A 20,225-nucleotide genomic window follows, 5' to 3' on the forward strand; every position below is an offset into this window, starting at 1 on the left:
TCTGAAACACAGCTAGCAAGTTGTGTTGACACTTTAAGATGTTTTCTTTCTCATTCTGCGTTCTTCCTCTCTTCTGATCACCCGGTTTTTCTTTTTTTTAATTACACAATTAATTAAAAGCTAAACTTAGTCCCTATAAACTAGCATCAAAGACAGAAACAGTGGACATTACCGTTAAGAGTGGACTAAACCATATATACCCTTTGGGGGGGGCAAAATGGAAATACTGTACTGTAATACTATTACAAATGAAATACTATTTACTAACACAGAACAGTAATACTGAAAAGTTTGGGTCAGACGTTAGCATTGAGTTGTTGAGGGTTTTAAACATTAAAATAGTGGTGGAACAAACAACGGTTACTCACTTCCGAAATTAAAACAATGCTGCTTAATTTGTCAGCAAGCTAACTTTTGCAATATTAGCTTGCTAGCCATGTTAGCTAGCTACGCAACAATAATAACCCATTCTGAAACAGTACTGCCTTTCTCCTCTCTTTTGATAGCCCACGTTTCCCTTCGTTTTAATTATAAAAAATAATTAAAAGTTTAACTAAAGCTTTAACAACAAGCACTAAGATATCTCTACTAGAAACAGCGAAATTACCGTCAAGAGTGGACTAAACCATGTGTGCCCTCTAGAGGGAGGAAGGCCCGCTGAAAGGCTCTGATACAGTTTTGGACATTTAAAATATTACTTACTTACACAGAACAGTAACACAACCCCAGCTCCTAAAAAATGGAGGCTGTGTAAAACGTAAATATAAACAGGATGCAATGATTTGCAGTTTTGTTGGACATATATTCAATTTAATACAGTCCAAAGACAAGATAAATGATGTTCAAACTGATTAACTTTATTGTTTTCTGTAAATGTACAGAGTTTGGTGCTTGCAGCATGTTCCAGAAAAGTAGCAAAGAAGCAACAAAAGGCGAGTTGGGAGATGGGAGAGTTGTGGGATGCTCAAAGAAACACCTGCTTGGAACATTCCACAGGTAAACAGGTTAATTGGTAACAGGTGATAGTACCATGATAGGGTATGAAAGGGGCATCCTCAAAAGGTTCAGTTGATCAAAACAAGGATGACTAGGTTCACCACTTTGTGAAAAAACGTGTGGGCAAATAGTCAAACAGTTTAAGAACATTTCTGAAAACATAACTACAAGGCACCGTCTACAATCCATAGTATCATCAAAAGATTCAGAGAATCCAGAGAAATCTCTGCACATAAGGGGCAAGGCTGAAACCAATATTGGACTCAGGAACACTATGGAAAACCATTGTCGATAAACACAGTTTGTCATGCATCTACAAATGTAAGTTAAGACTCTACTATGCAAAGTGAGAGCCACATATCAACAACATGCAGAAACACCACAGTCTTCTTTGGACCCGAGCTCATCCGAGATGGACTGACACAAAGTGGAAAAGTGTGCTGTGGTATGACAAGTCCACATTTCAAATTGTTTTTGGAAATCATGGACATTGTGCTAAAGAGGGAAAGGACCATTCAGAATGTTACCAGTGCGAAGTCCAAAGCCAGTATCCATGATGGTATGGAGGCGTGTTGGTGCCCATGGCATCATGCATAACTCCATATCTGTGAAGGCAGCATGAATGCTGAAAGGTACATATAGGGTTTGGAGCAACACATGCTGCCAGCAGCCAGATGAGGTCTGTGTCAGGGATGCTCCTGCTTATTCCAGCAAGACAATGCCAAGCCACATTCTGTGCGTGTTACAACAGAGTGGCTTCATAGTAAAATCCCATTTAATATGTGGTGCATTATGAAGCGCAAAATATGACAACAGAGACCCTGGACTGTCAGGCAAGAATGGGAGTGAACTTTACTTTCCAAACTTCAACAGTTAGTGTCCTCAGTTCCCAAACGTTTACTGAGTGTTGTGAAAAGAAAAGGTGATGTAACATGGTGGTAAACATGCCCCTGTTCAAACTTTTCTGGAACGTGTTGCAGGCGTGAAATTCAGAATGAGTGCATATTTACAAAAAAACAATAAAGTTTATCAGTTTGAACATTAAATAGCTTGAATTTGTACTGTATTCAATTGAATATCGGACACAAAGGATTGCATTCTGGTTTTATTTACATTTCAGAATTGGGTTTTTACTTAATTTATAATGTTAATAACATAAAAAGCAGAAAAAATAAACTGTAAAATCAGGCTTTTTGATGGCCTTTCCACGAATATCTTAGAGTTCCAGTTAGTACAACTATTTCGCTCACTGTAAAGCCTAAGGAAATATAAAAAAGTAAATTATGGAGCAAAGTTCAGTGCAGTATGTGAGAGCAGCCAATGGGAAATACTATGCATTAGTAATAAAGAGAATGGAAAGTAGAGTGTGGGTGGTTGGATTAAAGGGCATCTGGTATCAGAGCAGGAGGTAAATAACCCTGGCTCGGTCCTGTCTGAGAGCAGACCTGTCTCTGCTGTGGCGCGCTCCAGTTTGGAGGGAACAACATGCACACTCCACGCTATGTGGGGAGAATGTGAAAGCGCTTGCTGCCATGGCAACAAGGCAGCTCCACAGTCTCCAGTCCCCATTAAGAAAGATGGGTGGCAACGTGGCTGTAGCTCAATGGTGGTGTAGCATGACACGCTGAAAGAGCCTATTGAAAGCCAGTGAATTCAGCAGTTAATGAAAAGAGCAAGGGGACAGCGAATCCACCAGGCAGGTGATACCGACCTCACCTCTCCGTTTGGGGGCATGCACTTGTGAGTGTTGTGTGAATATTACATCTACTTTGCTTCTCTATTTTGATCAGTAGGCACGGTACACTTTGGCCTCAAAATCTATGAGACTGTCATTTAATTCCAGCTGTAATTACAATAGAGCAATTGTTGAGTGCTGCTGAGTTCAAAGTGACCTTGAAGAGAGTCCTCACATCAGCATTAGATGTAGATGAAACAGATGATGGGTAAGCAAGGGGTTGAATCTCTGCAAACCAACAAATGTTGTCCTGGTTCTGTTTAAAATACAATAAAGAAAACAGTGTCTAATATATTTTAAGGTCATGATAAGGTCAAAGTCCTTCATTCATAGAGTCCAGGAAATGGTTATCAACACATGCCTGTAAAAAACCAGGGGGCTGTGGTGTCATTTATTTCTGTCTACTATATAATTGTGTGTGTCATTTTGCATCAGAAGTTTGGAAATTTTGTTTATTCAGGGTCTGAATGTTTGCCTTATACAAAACAACTGCAATGTGATTCATTGTTGAGGCAGTGGCTGCTTGATATGAGGGAGTACATCAACCTGTTACATCAAACAGATTACTACTATTACCACTTTGTACAGCCATCGCACAAACAAATATATGCAATCAGCCAAAAACATAGACATTTGTCTGTCATCAGGACAGTACATGTATTTATGTAACTAAGGATAACATATTCCAAACAGATGATTTGAAACTCATGCGTCTCAGTCAAATGATTGTGGTTTTACTGTAGGACACCATTAAACTGAGTTCTTTAACTCTGTTACATGCAGATACTGTGCATGTGGTGAAAGCCAAATTCAGCAGAACAAAACAGATTTCATCCTGAGTCCAAGTGCCAAGACTCTTTTCATTCAGCTGAAAATAGCAAGCCACTGCTTACGCACATCTCCAGTCCAGAACATAGTTTAGGCAACTAAAGGATTGGGTGGGAGTGATTTGTGGAGGAGGAATACAGCCACTGAAGTAACTCAGCAGAGTTTGTTCAAACACATGAACCAAATCAATCAGAAAAACACCAAATGGTGTAAGAAAGGAAAAAAAAATCACTGAGCACAATGCGCAGCCAGGAAGTTACTGCTGATTTTAGTTTCTTAAGATGTTTACAAAGATGTTGGGTGGCTCAACAGAAGTGAGCCAAGAAAACTCTGTTATCTGTCACATTTTATGACATGTATGTCCTTACAGATTACAAGTTATCAACATGGTCCATGTTGTTTCTTTCGAAAGTGCCTGAGCTGGGTATTCACACGAGGAACTTGAGCATTACTGAAATGACCTCAGTGACCTCAGTGAAAGCCTGCCCACTCCTCCTGCTGTGGTGTAGATTCAGTACCAGCTTCACACAACAGAGGGCAGTGTATGGACTGCTTCACCTGCAGTTGGATGAATGCTGTACATGGATCTTTAGTGCAAAAATATGTTTAACTCAGCATTATGTTTACTATAAAAGCAAACTAATATTTGCCTGCAGCTACTCCTTTTCACATTTCATACATTATTTTCAAGGGATTCTTCCACGGCCATAATCACCTGTCTAACACTGAAGGGGGACAATTTTCAATCGACGCCTTCTGTGACCCAACCCTCAAAGGTCTGTGGGAAATTCCCCCCAGGATACATTTTAAAAAATTAACAGCATATATCACAATTTTAGAGCATTTTGAAAACAAAAATCTAAGATCAGGGGTTTTCAAAATTTTGATGAATAAGTGCCATTTTTATGGAGCCAGTAAGATTGAAAGCACACAGGAAAAGTGGGTGCACAATTTGTAGGGGAGACTGGGGTTGGTTGGCACATTTTTCCCTCTCTGTGGTATCTCTCTGGCAGAATTTACGTTAGAATATTGTAACCAGCTGTAAATGGCCGCAGCTATAAATGCAGTGGTCCCCAACTGGTGGGTCATACTCCAAAAGTCCATTCTGAATGGACCCCAAGTCAGTCGCAAATGTGTGAGGTTTGTAAAAAAAACACACTTTATTTTGAAGTACAGCAAATTTCTGACACAGAGCTTTATTTTGAAGTGCTGTTCCCTGCTGTAGAGTGAGTGACGAATGGACAGCTAATTGACAGAAACAGCAAACTAGCTGGACAACATGGCCAAACACAAGTATTATGCTGAATATATTAAACTGTGTGGACCTTGAACTAATGACTAGAGAAATCTGGACCCTGTGGCTGGACAAGTTGGGAACCACTGTTTTAATGTACACAGATATAAAGTTAGGTGATTTGTGATGTCAAATTGTGCCTTGTGCAATGCTATATTTAAAATAATGATAAAAAATAAAGCAACCAACAGAAACTATTTCATCATTTGATTAAAACAAGAACCAGAAAATATGAACATTTAATAGAATATCTGCCCATTTTTAAAACCAAACCTTTATAAGCAGGTCATCAGTAGGAATGACTAATTGCTTTTACCATCTACAATTCAAAATAGTAATAGAAAATATTAACATATAAACATTGTTTTTAATCTGTCAAAATAGCTTTAATCTCTTAAAGTACAGTTACAGTTACAACTGTTAATTTTACAGTCGGGTGACACATGTGCCAAGGTGCCAACCAACGCTGCTCACATCTGACCCAACATTGTGATGAAATTTTGTTTGCCAGCTACAGTCATTCATCACAGACTCTCAAAACTTATATCAAAATGTAGCTGAGTCCTTGTCTATTGCCTAGAACTAACACATTTCTATTATTCCTATCCAACACAGTTTTATACAGATCACTTTGTCACATTAAATACTATTTGCAGAAGAGCAGAACAGTCTTGGCAAGGTGATGAAAAACATCAGTGAGTCCAAAATGGTAGAAAAAGATTTCAGTCTCTTTACCCTTCCTCAAAGCATATGTATGTTCATTCCCTTGGTGTCTCAGAGCATATGTAGGCTCTGTTGAAGGTCATGTAGACCGAAAGCTTAACAATAAAGTGAGACACTGCATAGATGTAAGCGTGCGGAAATATTTTTCTATCACTTTAAATACTATAAAACTGAAATATGGTCCTCAGCAACAGTTAGTGACTTTCAGATGTTTTAACATAGTAGATGAGTGCAGGTGAAGAAAGAACCAGTAGTAGTAATAATATAATTTTATTCATGATTATGATTACATTTGCTAATGATGTTTTCTAGTTGTAGCAATTTTTACATGCAATTTTTCCCATAAATCACCACATGCCAATAATTTGTAAGGTAGTTTTGACTCTAGCACAGCAGCACAGTCTGTATTTATGATGAAAACATGTTTTTTACATCGTAACATCAGACAATATGTTGGGACAGACATGTTTCATTCCCTCCGGTGTCTCTTTGTTTGTTTCCCTGTCATTTTTAAAAGGTCTTGAGAGTGTTGTGTTGATTATATTGTAAATAATGCTGCTGTTGTCAGGCAAATGTATTCATCATCTCCTTAGTCCAAATCAGTGGTGTGAAGTGGAATCGTGGCCCAGTCTCTCTTGACATGAGCAAGACTGCCAGAAGTTGCCCAGCATCTTTTGAGAAGATACCAGTAGGTAAACATATTTAAGGCCAGTTTCTACCACTCATTTTCTCGTCAAACATATATGTGCAGAAAATGTACATCAGATATTATTTTACCCTGAAGCAACACTGTCAGAGGAGAGAAAAAGCTGGATTTGTCTGCAGTAACTAACGCAGCCTCCATGGTTGTCTTGACAACTCAAGCATCTCGCTGCCTTGAGCAGAAATCTACTGTGTTCAAAAACACAAACGCCCAGAAACCTAATGTTATGTCATAGAAAAATGGTATGCTGTGCCGCGCCCCCTCAACACACATACACACTCACGGTCTCTCTTTATGCCTCTACATCACTCATCCTGAGCTTGTACTCACCTCATATTCACATCTATTTTTATACCCGGAAAATGAACTCCAGCACCAGGCAGCGTACTATTCCGGAAAAAGTTTATTCATATCATACTCACTGCTGTTTATTTACTTGCCTAGAAATGAGTTCATTCATAATTTATTGGTGTTGTAAATGGCAGCATGTCCAAATGGTACAGTGCTGTTGTGATTCCCACAGCCAGTTTAGATTGTTGATTGATAGTTCAGTTCAGTTCAGTTTGTTGCACATTAGAACACTTATTTTTGGGTTTTCATCGTCTAAAGTTGTGGATGGAAGAGAATCAACACCCTTGCTTGACACAGGCTCAAACAACAAACCCGCTGTTTTTGAATATCCTATCAATCGCAGCAAAGTCTCCAATCACTCCAGTCTGTTCTTTTTTGTTTGGATAATGTCGTGCATCCCTGTTCCATCAACAATCAACGAGGTGCAGACCTTCCTCTGTATCATTGGTGAAGAGGAAGTACAATGAGAGCTGGATTAAGCAGTGACCCCTCTATCACCATCTGGTATCACCCCCACCTACAATTTTAAGTAGTGTCTGTGGGGAAAACGCAAAACAGTTATGGTTTAGGTATACGTCTGTATGGGTTTCGTACAGTTCTAAGGGTACTAAAATGAAAGTGTTTGATGGAAATGCAGGTAGTGAAACCCTTTTTTAGAATCAAAGCCCTTTCCATCTTTAATACATTTTTCAATGGACCATCCTTTGACTTTGATGAAAACTGCAACACCCTGTTCTGTAATATCTCAAAGAAATATAATAATATAACAGTATAGAAAAAGCGTACAACCCACTACCCCCATAATAACTTCTGTACAGTCCCTTATAAATAGAAATTAGCCAGCAGTAAGTCAATATTCAACACATTGCTTTATTAAATTAACATCAGTGTATGTCAATTAAATTGTCAGTCCCAAAAGTCCTCAAAAGAATAACAAACATTCAAACTGTGTGTGCAAATGTGTGTGTATTTATGCACTTAGACATGCGTGTGTTCCCCATGACACCTCGAGTGTTGGAGCAGACGTTTGCATCACTCCCCAGTCAACAGGTCTCCTCTTCATCAACAGCTCTCTCCACTCAGGCAGAACCCAGCCAGCATGTAATTACTGACTCCACTTGAGAGGAATACCAACAGGCACAGACACACTGGGAGGAACAACAACGACACTGAGCAGCATTTCAGTTCGCAGCACCTTTCCACAACTTCACAACACCTGGAGCCTAATGGTGTGTGTGTGTATGTGTGTGTGTGTGAGGAGCAAAAGCCAGCTGCCATTTTAGTTCTTCTTCTAATGAATGAGCCGTGACTTTAAGGACACAAATTGTGTCATTCACAGAGAATATTTTAGTCCAGTTGAGCCCAGATTGTTTACCTTGTCCCTCTGCCCTGTACGTGGCTCTGTTCAGAAACAGACACATGGCTGTCAGAGAAAGCTGTGAGCCCTCCATGCTGCCTGTAGATGACTTCCTTGTTAAAAGAGCCAGAGAGGGTGGCAGGAACTCAGGCTGGACACCTCACCAACTCGATGCCGTATGGCATGCCATGTGGCAGCAAGGAACTAGATCTGTCAAGCAACAAACAACAGACATGGAAAATGGGGAATGGAAAAGACGGCTTTTGCACAGAGTTGAAGTGAGGATACGCTCACCTTCTCTCAGTCCTTTGTGTCTGAGTTCACCCTCTTCATCTGAGGTGATTTATAATTGAACAAAGAACAAAGTAAGCCGTTTGATGGATGGACCTCACATTTATTTTTACAGTCAATGGCAATAGCAGTAATCACTTCTCAGCGCTGCCATCATTACTGTCACATTAGGATTCCTATTCATAGACACAAGGATGATCCCTGCTGTGATTTAAACACATTATTGGGGTTTTTTAATAATAACTGATTGATATTTGTTAATTCACTGCAGGGGCTGTGAGGTTTATTGCAACATTAAGTGGTTTCACACAAAGGTCTGTTGTAAATTATAGTAATAATTGTTCCCTTGAGCTTTTCTGAAATCTTCCTCCTGCACATTCCCTTTGGATACAAGCCAGAGCATGTCAATACAAAAATAGATTACAAACATGCCTCAACTCCAAATAAAGCCACACTCACTCATCAGTATACAGCGCAGTAATGGTTGTGGGAGGTGTCTGCCCACACTTTTCTCTTCCTCAGTAAAGCCCTTCACAACCATGAGTTATATTATTCGGTTGCCTACAGTAATGGCACAGTGCATGGCAGCAGCATGCGGAGGGGGGCTCGCTCAGTAATCTGGGAGTACCATCTGCGGCTGTCAGCCGAAGCTGCCACTTAGTGGGTCTAACACAATCACCACGTCAACACTTTGCCAACAATTGGAGCTTCAACGGTTCTCTCCGAGTACAGGTGACATGCCAGAAAAGTCAAAAGATGGGAGATGTGTCTTGAAATTAGTTGATTCAGGCTGTGCCTCGATTTAATAGAAAATGATTCGTTTTCTGGGCAGATGGTTGAATGTGATTAACTTTCTCTGATGCTAAATCAGGATCAGATTTTAGTTTAAAAATATTTCATGCAGGTGACAGTGCTGAGGGCTTATTCTGCATGATGCATCAACACAGGCAGAGATGCCTGTATGACCAATAAATATACACTAGGTGGAGCCAAAGTCCTGTAACTTGGAAGAATGTGATCACTGGGTTTGTAATACATAATCTTTTATAATTTCAGCTTCTCACAACAGAGCAAATAATCAATTAATAATCAGGTTAATTTATTGTGACATATTTAACTGGGAGAAAAAACACCAATTGTATTTTCTTAAAGAAATTAGACTGGAATATCTTCACGAATTCTTACTGTGGTAAGTAAAGAGCAATTTAATCAAAATTTTACTGTGGCATACTACATGGAAAACGTACAAATGACCATATCAAGGCCACTTAATTAGTATCAAAAGCTTGTAAAAGACAGACATCTCAAACATGCAGGTAAATAGTGGGGATTTCATTTAATTTTCTTAAATGCAAAAACCTGTTAATCACATAAAATGTGTCATACATTAACTTTTCAATCACACACATGCTGTCAGAGTGAAGGAAAAGCGATTGTGATCAGGTTCACGTTTCCTTTCAATACATTTGAATGTGCCTTAGAATTCAGCAGCTGCAAAAGCCGATCGTGATCCATTACTCCTGCAGTGATGAAGGTCAGCGACTTAAAGTTAAAAGGTCTGAGCATCGAAATCTTAAGACAAAGTTTTAAATATAAAGAGATACTGAAGGTTTAATCTCAAGAATGCATGAATAGCAACTTTAATACTTGTGATACGAGACATTCACCCTTAATCTGGAAGATTAGTATTTAAAAAGAGGCAAATGTGTTATTGAAATTCTGGAAAATACCATCATCATCCCTGTCTTCAAAAGGAGACATACATTTGGCACAGGAACAGTTTCTGAAAGCAGCATGTCGAAATACATGCAGAGATACAGTATGTGTCTGAGACAAACCAAACCCGAGTTGTTGGGAACTGAAATAGTTCATACTGATGTGTATCAAACTCGCTGTGTCCGTCTTAATGCTTCTGCGTGTTCTGACGATACCTTGAAAGGCTGAAGTCTGAGTTCTGCAGGCATTTAAAGAAACACACACACGGTGCCTGCTCAGCGTTACTGTAGGACTCTCTTCTAGGTCCTTCTATGTCATCTGATCCTGGAGCGCTTCACAACAATTGTACCAGCTACCATATCATACACAGTCCTGTTGTGCTGGAAGAACAGAAGTGTGATGAAGGCCGGGAAAAAGAAGGCAATTGAAAAATTCTTGTTCAGGGCCCGGACAGTTGATCTGTGGAAGCAGACAGAGACAGTGATTACAATACATACAGGGGAGACAAATAATGAAAATTCTGGAAGCTGTCCTTTAAAAAGGAACTACTCACGCAGAGAGGGACACATTAGTTGCTGGCACTACAAGCACCCTGTTAGGCTGAACCAGAACTGATGAGTCACACGTGACAACTCTGAGTCCGACGAGAAACTTCCCTGGAGTGGCTCCTCCTGCTCCCCAAATGCACACAATCTGTAGGGAGAATGGTGTAGCAGCTGTCACTGAACTGCATGGGAGGCCTTTCCATATGGACACAGGTATTTTTGTAAACATGCATTTTGACCTTCTGTCCACACTCACTAAAAACAAGCCTTGTGTAAAACTCCGTCCAAGGTGAATAAAACTCTTGTCTACAGTGTTGATGTGTAGACAGGGAAAACTGATTTTTTTTTGTCTTTAGACAGCAGTGTGTGTGTCGTTATGTCCTCTGTGAGGCGTCATAAATGAGGTGGTATTTTGTACAATGGCAGACCAAAATAGTGCTGCTTCTAACCTTGCAAGCAGGACTTTTTACATGTTTACACATAAATGTATAGTTACTTTTCCACAATATAGAGGACAAGAGGTGTGACTGCTCCAGGTGGCCTTCAGATAATAGCTTTATTTCAGGCTGCTGATTAGCAATCATCATCATCTTCTTCTTCTTCACATGGTTATCTCTGCGCCTGTAGGTTTGGTGTACTCTTGACAGCGCTTCACTTGTGTCTTTGCGTTTTCATTTGGAAGGGGATTGTGTGTGTATACAAGATTTGTTTGAGGTATAAAGAAGGAAAAACCTGGTTTACAAAAATACCTGTGTCCATGTGAACTTGGCTTTAGTAAGCATAAAACTTACATGTGAGCACTTACCTCATAAAAACACACTAATATCCGGTACACAAGTGCAACAAGCATCATTTTCTGTAGCTCCTCCATCGACGTGTCCTCATCTATTTCCTCCACTATGAAATGCATGGCAAACTTTGAAACATCCCTGAAAAGCAAATACATTTTTATGTTATTCCAAATAGTGTTCATTCAATTAGAGTTTGGTTTTGTTTCTTTAAAGGTATTAAAAACACAATCCACTGCTTTCAGAAATTAAAGAGACTCACTTGATTCCACTCAGATGCATAATACTGATGATTATGGTTGCTTTGATGAAAAACAGAATGAAGAAATCCACCATCTCGGCCAGGAGTCTTTGGAGAGGTGAGGGAATGCTGTACTCCCGACCTGGCGAAAAGGAGCCAACAAAAAAAAGCAAAGTCAAACAGGTACAGTAAACTATATGGTCAAACGCACTAATGATACACACCGTAATGTGATTGTTGAAAGTGTCATTACACAAGATTTAGGAACCAGGCTGCACAGATTTACTCAGGACATTGACTGTTCCACATAAATACAAAACAAAAAAAAGTAACTAAACAACAAAACCATACCACAAATGCTATAAATCACATCAGATTTACATAAAGTGGATGCAGTGCAACAAATGAATTATTCCTATTACATTCAATGTTGGAATCAGGTACACTGAGCGTAATTAGAAGCCATGACCTAATTTAACAGGTTTGACCGACTGTGGAACCTGTATAATCAAGCCTGTGGATCTCTAAATCTTCTGTGTGAAGGCAAAGGCTGATAATTTTCAAATGAAATGTGAGAGGGATTTGACGTTTTTACCTGTCAGAGACTACGCAGCTTGAAAACTTGACTCAAGCGTTTGACCCACAATCTTTGAGCAAATCTAGCCAGTCTATATTTAAGCTAAACACAGAGATGTTTTTACCATATACTGATTCCATACTGCAAAACACTCTGTATTATAGATTGGAAAAACAATATCAGGATATGTTTGTTTGCTCCAAATGACCTCAGTCTCTAAAAGGGGAACACCACCTAAAACTTCCAATATGGTATTCCCATGGCCTAAGAAAGTTCAGTCAGTTTTTGTGAACATGGGCTACTCTCTCAAAGCCAGAAACCAGAGACTTAAGTCAGTGTACTACTCCATAAATAATGGATGAGAGAGTGATTTTTCGGACCCACAGAATGTCTTTTTTTACCCATATGAACTTTTTTCTATTGTAGTGTTCTCACCTGTATGCTCAGAGCATTGTGCTCTCACTGTCATCTATAACATCTTCCACAATCCATTGCCAATGGAGCAGCTCCAGACTTTATACTCTATGACCAAGGGCGTAAATAGAGACAGTGCAAGCACTGCAGTAGCACTGGGGCCTGTGGGGTGGAGGGGCCTGACTGCCTCCTGGAAATTCACCCATGTTCAAACTCAACTTAACTAAACTGAACCCAAGTTAAATGGTGCAATTTTCTACATAAGCCCTCAAAAAGGCAAACCCATCTCCATTATGGTTTCTGTTTTTGTAAAATAGTATCAATCTATAACAAAATGATATGCTTATTCTACATAAACTATAAAAATTATAATTTAACTGTAAAAAACTATTTAGGTAAACTACTAATTTCCTATTTTCTTTAGTAGTTTTTGTCATATACAAATATGTAATGATGATTGCTGGGTAACATGTATGATGATATTGTCCAGTATCAAGTCTGTGTTCAATCATGTAATGAGACGATTCAATGTACAGTAGTGAGTTTAGGTGCCAAATCTCTTAGGACTGACAAGCTGGGCACATCTGCAAGTGGATAAAACATAAAAGAGGCAGAAAGACACACTGTTGGTAAAATACATATATGCCTAAAACTCTGTGTGTGTGTGTGTGTGTGTGTGTGTGTGTGTGCTTCATAACCAGTAACTAGCGCACATTAGGGCCTGTCATAATACCTTGCACTGGGGCCCATCCTAACTACCTTAAGCCACTGTCTATTAGGGCTGCCACTAACGATTATTTTCATTGTCGACTAATCTGTCGATTATTTCTTCGATTAGTCGACTCATCATTTCATTGAAAAATGTGTTAAAATGTTGAAAAATGTCGGTCTGTCTCGCCCAAACCCCAAAATGATGTCATCTAATGTCTTGCTTCGTACTCACGCCAAAGGGTTTTAGTTCACTGTCATGGAAGAGTGTGTAAAGCTGCCAATATCTGAACGTAAGAAGCTGCAGTAAGAGTATTCTGGGATACTTTTATAGTGCTTTTCTATGAAAAATGACTCAAACCGATTAGTCGACTACTAAAATAGTCACCGATTATTTTAATAGTCGATTAGTCATCGATTAGTCGACTAATCGTGGCAGCCCTACTGTCTATGACATAACAAATTTGTGTTTTAGCACTCTCGTTTTGGGAATTGGAACACAGCTGTTCATGGTTACTAATATTTTTTGCAACAGATTAATCTTAAATCTAAGTAATAACAGGCTTGAATTTTTAAAGTCTGTGTAGCTCCCCTTTAAGAGAGTAAATGCCTTGCTGTACCTTACTACAAATGTAATATGTGCACTCAAGAATAAAGCAGCGTCCACACAGATGCCCAAATATGTGTAGGTTGATATTTGTTCAATCTGTGTGTTGTGGACAGTAACTGATGGAGTTTAGGTGTGTGCTGGAAGACCAATGGGGCATTTAATGCACGGTGACCATGTCAATAATGTGGTCAAACCATCATTTGGTATGTTCTCACGTTGCATAAACAAAGGGTGCATACTGTGTCCTGTGCCCTGTGTGATAAATGCTGGCCTGAATTTAACCTGTAGAAGTACAGTGAACACAGCACAGATGCTCAGGCACCATTATTTGGTTGTTGGGTATCTGGCAACGTTAAGTGGTTGTCTGTAACCCCACATTCTAACAACCTGGAGAATAAACAGTCAGTCAAAGTTAGCAGCTTTTACCTGGTCTCGGTGCATTTCCATTCTCCTGCGGCTGCTGCTGCTGCTGCTGCTGCGGCTGAGCGGCCACCGCACCCCCGCCAGCGGCTTCACCTGCCCGTCTGCTTTGGGAGGTGACAGCAGGTGGATAAGGCGACAGCGGAAGACCAAACGCACCGGTATACCAGCTGTGGGAGTTGATATCAAGCGGTGTCGTCGAGGTCCCACTGTCTGTCTGTAAATAATACGGGTAGGACATGGCTGACGCTGCCATCCAGCTCTGCCAGTTCATATACCCAGTGTAGTACTGCCACATCCACCCCTGCAGCTTCTCGCAGTACTCCGTCGTGGAGCGGCTCTCACCGGCGTCTTTCTTGCCCTCGACATTCTTGTGACTGCCTATTCTTTGGGTAACCTCGTCAACGAGTGGCTTTTCTGTGTTTGCAAAAGGTTTATTCTTTTCCTTATTGACTTCCATGTTTGTGTTTTCCTCGTCAGCCATGTTTGATGATTGCGTCGCGTCACGTACGACGTCTTCCGGATCATTTCACCTGGATGACGACAAGATAACTGTAAAGTAAACATTACAATCGCGGAAACATTACTGTTGTTGACTTAAATGAATCAAATATTCATTTGCTAAAGACAGACAAACTCTCATAAAAATCTTGTCCATGTCGCGACTAAATATTCTCGCCTATCCCACCCCTTTATTAGGATATAGTGGTACAGTCCAATTATTGCCTGCTATTACAAGTATCAGCCGCAAGGGGGTGGCATTGCTGCGAGATATAAACTGCAGTGAGCTGATAACATTTGGGTTCTTCATGTGCACATTATGTAATAATTTAAATGAGCAGGTAAAGCAAAACGACATATAATGTTACTTTAGTTAATTTTGCTACATGCAGCTATGATTATCACACCTTTAAATGGTTCTTAAGTGATGAGAAGATTATCTCAAAATTATTGTAGCCTAGTTTTGAAGAAGATTTCAATTATTTATTACTGCAAACATTTGCTAGAATAAATACTTGACATTGTTGGCTGCTGCTCAGACTCAAGCAGTATAATACATCACTTTAGATTTAGTTAATGTATCATAGATAAAATAATCGAGTATAACTACAAGTATTTAAAAAAAAATGAAATAATGAATGAAATGGGTATAACCACTGGATCCTTTCAACAAAGCAGCTCAGTTGAGCAAGAACAGTTTCTAAGAATTCATCAGCTCATGGTGTGATTGTGTTTAAAAGGGTAAAACCATTTCAAAGGAGGTCCACTTCTTAAAACCTTCACCCAAACACTACCCGAATAAGCTTAATCCTTAACAATGGGGTATTCAGAAATATAAAATGAGTCTGGGAGAACTCAACGTGCTCTCCATGCCCTCTGTTATATGTAGTTGAACAGAAATTTGCAGAAAACTTCCAGACATATGCAATATACCTAAAACAAAGTACGTGTGCATGTGGCATGGTCTTATATAATGTGGCACTCAAGATAATGAATCAGCTTTGCATTAGCGAGCACTCATTGTTGCTCGAACACCACCTGGGGTCACAGTCATTCACCAAATCCTGGAAATCTTTTGGAGAATTTGGGCCTCAACCTACTGCCCCAAAGAACCCTAATTAACACAAATTATGTGCACTTGCTTGAGCTCCACGTCTGTGCATCCAAGACAAGAGGGGCCTGGCACAAATGAGGTCAGTGCTCTGACCCCAAGCAGGGATTTGACCTTCCCACCTCCCATTCACCCACATCTTTATCATGGGAGGGCTGCCCTGATATGACATGTTGCTTTTCCTTGTTTGAACAATAGGCCTCTGTAAAGCCCCCTGACTAAGTCTAATAGCTTTAAAGATTGGGAGCCATGAGGGGTTTTAAAAATTAAGTAGCTATTGTATCGAATGTTATACCAACATGTTGGAAATACGAACAGCATTCAAGCTTAAAACGTAATTAGCACATTGAAAATAAAGATTGGTGTTTGTATTTGTTGAGACAATAAAATTCTTGTGTGAAGTTCTGTTTCAGGAATGATCAGCTATATTTCTAGTATTGATAAAAGCTTAACACACTCCAATTTAAGTTGAGTTTTGCTCCCTTTGCAAGTGTGTACCAGCATTTAAAATCTCACATGGAGGACAATGTATTAAAAAAGGAAGCATGCAAATCACATCATTTGCATATAATGTGCAACCCAACACACAACACTAATTTGGTTATATTCATGCACAACTATTACACAGATTGAAGTGTCACAGTTCAGACTTTATTGGCATGTTTGGCATCAGTGCATTTGGCATCCTGTAGTGGAACAAAGGTCCATACTGAACATGAGGTTTAATTAAGCTTTCTCATAGGTCCTCACTGCAACCACATCATCCATGATGCATTTCTGTTGAGACAATAGTCAAAATGTTAGATCTTACATTGCAATCAAAGATAAAATGCAGATATAACCATTTAAAGTTAAAGGATGCATTTGAAAATGAGATCTACATGCAGTTAATTACTCACAGCTGTTAGTTTTCCATCTAGAATCTCTCTTTCTAGTGTCGTCTTCTTTCCATCCCAGCTCTGCTCTTGCACGAGTTTGCCATTGTCAAAAGTGATGATAGTCTGAAAACAAATTTAAAAAATGTAAAAATGTGTCAGAAGCACTATGTTGAGTCTTTAAAATGAGGCTGGCAAAAGGATTACCCACCTTGGTTTTTCGGCCGTCTGCAGTCGTCTCCTCGAACTCCTCGCTCAGCTTGAACTTGATCTCAGTGGTCTTGAAAGTCGTCTCAGACTTCATTGAAACAACTCCAGCATCGTCCACGCTGATCACCAGGTTAGGCTTCGCCATGTTGCCCATTTGGCGGGTGGCGAAGCCCACACCTTCAACACAATGAATGAGATGCTGTTGGGATCATGCTGTCTGCTAACGAATCATTCAACGATGCATTAATCTGATTGATATCAAACATGCACCTACCGAGTGCCTTCATATAGTCATCAAAGTTCTCGCTGGAAGTCAGAGTCCAGGTCCCGACAAACTGCTCGACCATGATGGTGATGGTGAGGATGAATCTCAGTCTCCTACACAAACACAAGGAGCGTCAGGATCCTCCGGTGAAGCGCACAGAGAGACTGAAGCTCTGGGGAAATGACATATTTGAAGCCTGGTCGAACACGTGCTTGATTCGGGCTGACCAATAAAGAGCAGGTGCTGCCGTTGCCATGGAAACGACGGGGATTAGGGGGGCGTGTTTTTTTAAATCAGATTTTCATGATGTGTTTGATGGCAACGGTGAAAATGGGAGTTTATCCCGGGTCTGCTGACTGCAGCATTAAAGTGCTGCAATAATATGACCTGATAGGATTTTGGTGTGTGTGGTTTTATGTCGCCCCTGCAGGAGGAAGGATGCAGACGTTTTTTTTCCATTAAATTATACATTATGCTCGATTGTGCAAATATACATTGCCGAATTTACCTTTATATGAAATATGCTTATAAATAACTAGTTTTTACTCTTGACATAATCATGTGATGGGTGATGGTGATGATGTTGACGTTGATGATGATGACAGTGGTGTTAATGTTGATACTGATGGATGCTGTTTGTGACCATTGTTGTTACAGATCACTGTTGTTGAGTATTTATATTCTCATGTGTTATTTCATGTCTTTTTAAGTGTGTTTTTACTTGCTTTGCAACTAATTGCCCTCTAGGGTCAAAATAAAGTTGAAGTTGAAAAAATTTCAAAATTGAGCTTTTTTGTATAGGTGAAGTTGACCTATTAAGAGATTTAGAAATAGTTTATATCATAAGCAGCTATAGCTAGAATATCTTTCACTACAATTGTATTTACTGATCATAAATTCCTGTTCGGTGTAAAAATCTGTGTAAAACTTACCCAGATTTCACATATCACACCATAAACAGCACCACTCCCTCTAAGTGAATGATGATACTGGATTTGACCAGCAGATGGTGCCTGTGAAAAGCAAATAAAAGTTAGTAGCCCAGGGGTGTTAAACTCATTTTAGTTCATGGGCCACATACAGATTTGATCTTAGATGGGCCGGGCCAATAAAACCATCGCACAATAACCTTTAAGTAACATCAGCTCTAATATTTTCCTTTTTTTGGTAAAGAATTACAAGTACATTCTGTAGACGTTCATCCTTTTACAAAACAGATAAACAGCCTGAGATGTCTCAAGAAGAATAAGTGCAATTTCAACAGTATGTCTTTCCACATTTAGTCAGTCTTTACATGTGCATTTATCCATACATTTCCTGATACAAATTATTTTGAACTGAAGCTGCTGATTGACAATATTTTGCACAGTGTCCAATATCTTTAAACATGGTTACAGTAAGTATTCATTGTTACACCAGAGAAGTGTATTCTTGTCAAGATGGCAAAGCCTCTGAGGTAGAATTTTACATGAAGTAGGCAACACCTCTTAGTCCAGTCATCAAATGGGCCAGATAGCACCCTTTGGTGGGCCGGTTCTAGACCATGGGCCGTATGTTTGAAACCTCTGTCTTAGAGGATCTCTTCATAACTGAGCATGTTTGGGACACTTTATAAAATATGTAAGTGTTGAAATAGATAGATAGATAGATAGATAGATAGATAGATAGATAGATAGATAGAGAACTTGGTGCCTTAACAACACTATAAAAACACTACAGCAGAAATCAATCAGGTATCAGTGGACTGTGTCTAAATGTCAGCACTGCCTCCCAATGGTTTCAGTGATACATTACACAGTAGGCCTTAAAACACACAGCCTTTGAGTTAAAGTTGCACTGAGAGAAAATAAAACTAAAAACACAAAAAAGTTGATCAACTTTATCTTCTTGTTCTGCTGTTTGAGTAACTCTCCGATCTACTTCAAGGCTTTTCCAGCCATTAATAAAACAATATGTCCTGAACGAGTTGTAAACAAGTACAGACTCAGCTGCTGTATAATAGATGAGATTTCATTTATTTACGTATTTATTTATTTCATCTAAATCCTCTCTCTGAACCCTCTCTATCAAACAATAAAACCAAGAGAAATGGGCTATAAATGCCTCTCCTTTTCATGTGGGTTGTCGGCTGAGGTGATGGAGTTCTTGAGTGCCGTTGCTGAGTGTCTCAAGGAGATCAAAGTGGGAACGAGTCTTCAGACAGAAATGATTGGCGATGCTCAAAGCAAATCAGATACAGATCAGATGAGCGCCCTGTGACACATATTCTCTGTGGATTAAAATGGATTCAGTTGTTACAACCTCCACTTGTGGCCTCCAACCATGTAATACCTTCACATTTGGGCCAGGGAAATTTGCTTTGTAAAATCACTTTAGACTGATACGTCACTGCCAAATGAAAGACAAAAGCAAAAGTTTCCAGGAATTAGTCAGGTTTTATAAACTGTGCATTCTCTGCTTTACTGTGGTCGAGAAATGATGACATGAATCTTAAGCAAGCATGCAGTTCTGTTATGAGATGAAAAACTCTAAGAACCTTTTTTTATTCTATCATGAGCCTAAAATAGTTCAAACAGAAATAGCAATGCCCTGCTGGTTATGTAATCAGTATGCATAATAATAATAATGAAGCTACTGACAGTGATGTAGTTGCAGAGAGATGTCCCCTGAGAGCCCATTTTTATCCTGTTCACTCTAAGAAGAAGAAGAAGAAAAACAGTTTTGCAGCCCCAAATGAGTCCGTTTGGCTCCAGGTTCTGCATGTCGTTATAATTTAGTCTCAGTGTTTCCAGCTTTTGATGAGAGATGCTCATTTTTATAAATATTAAACTGTCTAAGAGCACGGGGTGTTACATACATGACAGCCCCTTTGAGGTGGATTCACCCTTTTATCACGGCAGATGTTTGATGTATAATGCAAAATTAGCCATCAATATGAAACCAGAGAAACTGGAATCAATGCATGC

General features: G+C 39.5%; 2 protein-coding genes across 2 annotated transcripts; both read right to left on the reverse strand.

Moving 5' to 3' along the window:
• Nucleotides 1-9,599: 9,599 nt before the first annotated feature.
• On the reverse strand, nucleotides 9,600-14,811 carry LOC117265421 (protein FAM8A1-like). The gene is made up of 5 exons (XM_033639904.2): nucleotides 14,304-14,811; nucleotides 11,590-11,710; nucleotides 11,345-11,468; nucleotides 10,548-10,687; nucleotides 9,600-10,453 (listed from the first exon to the last, which is right to left on the reverse strand). The coding sequence occupies exons 1-5, from the start codon at nucleotides 14,779-14,781 to the stop codon at nucleotides 10,309-10,311; spliced, it is 1,008 nt and encodes a 335-aa protein (XP_033495795.1). The 5' UTR covers nucleotides 14,782-14,811; the 3' UTR covers nucleotides 9,600-10,308.
• Nucleotides 14,812-16,538: 1,727 nt separating this feature from the next.
• On the reverse strand, nucleotides 16,539-17,437 carry fabp4b (fatty acid binding protein 4b). Its single transcript, XM_033640042.2, has 4 exons — nucleotides 17,269-17,437; nucleotides 16,996-17,171; nucleotides 16,809-16,910; nucleotides 16,539-16,686 (listed from the first exon to the last, which is right to left on the reverse strand). The coding sequence occupies exons 1-4, from the start codon at nucleotides 17,339-17,341 to the stop codon at nucleotides 16,636-16,638; spliced, it is 402 nt and encodes a 133-aa protein (XP_033495933.1). The 5' UTR covers nucleotides 17,342-17,437; the 3' UTR covers nucleotides 16,539-16,635.
• Nucleotides 17,438-20,225: the final 2,788 nt, after the last annotated feature.

The sequence above is a fragment of the Epinephelus lanceolatus genome, chromosome 10 (assembly GCF_041903045.1).
Source record: "Epinephelus lanceolatus isolate andai-2023 chromosome 10, ASM4190304v1, whole genome shotgun sequence".
NCBI classification, from domain to species: domain Eukaryota; kingdom Metazoa; phylum Chordata; class Actinopteri; order Perciformes; family Serranidae; genus Epinephelus; species Epinephelus lanceolatus.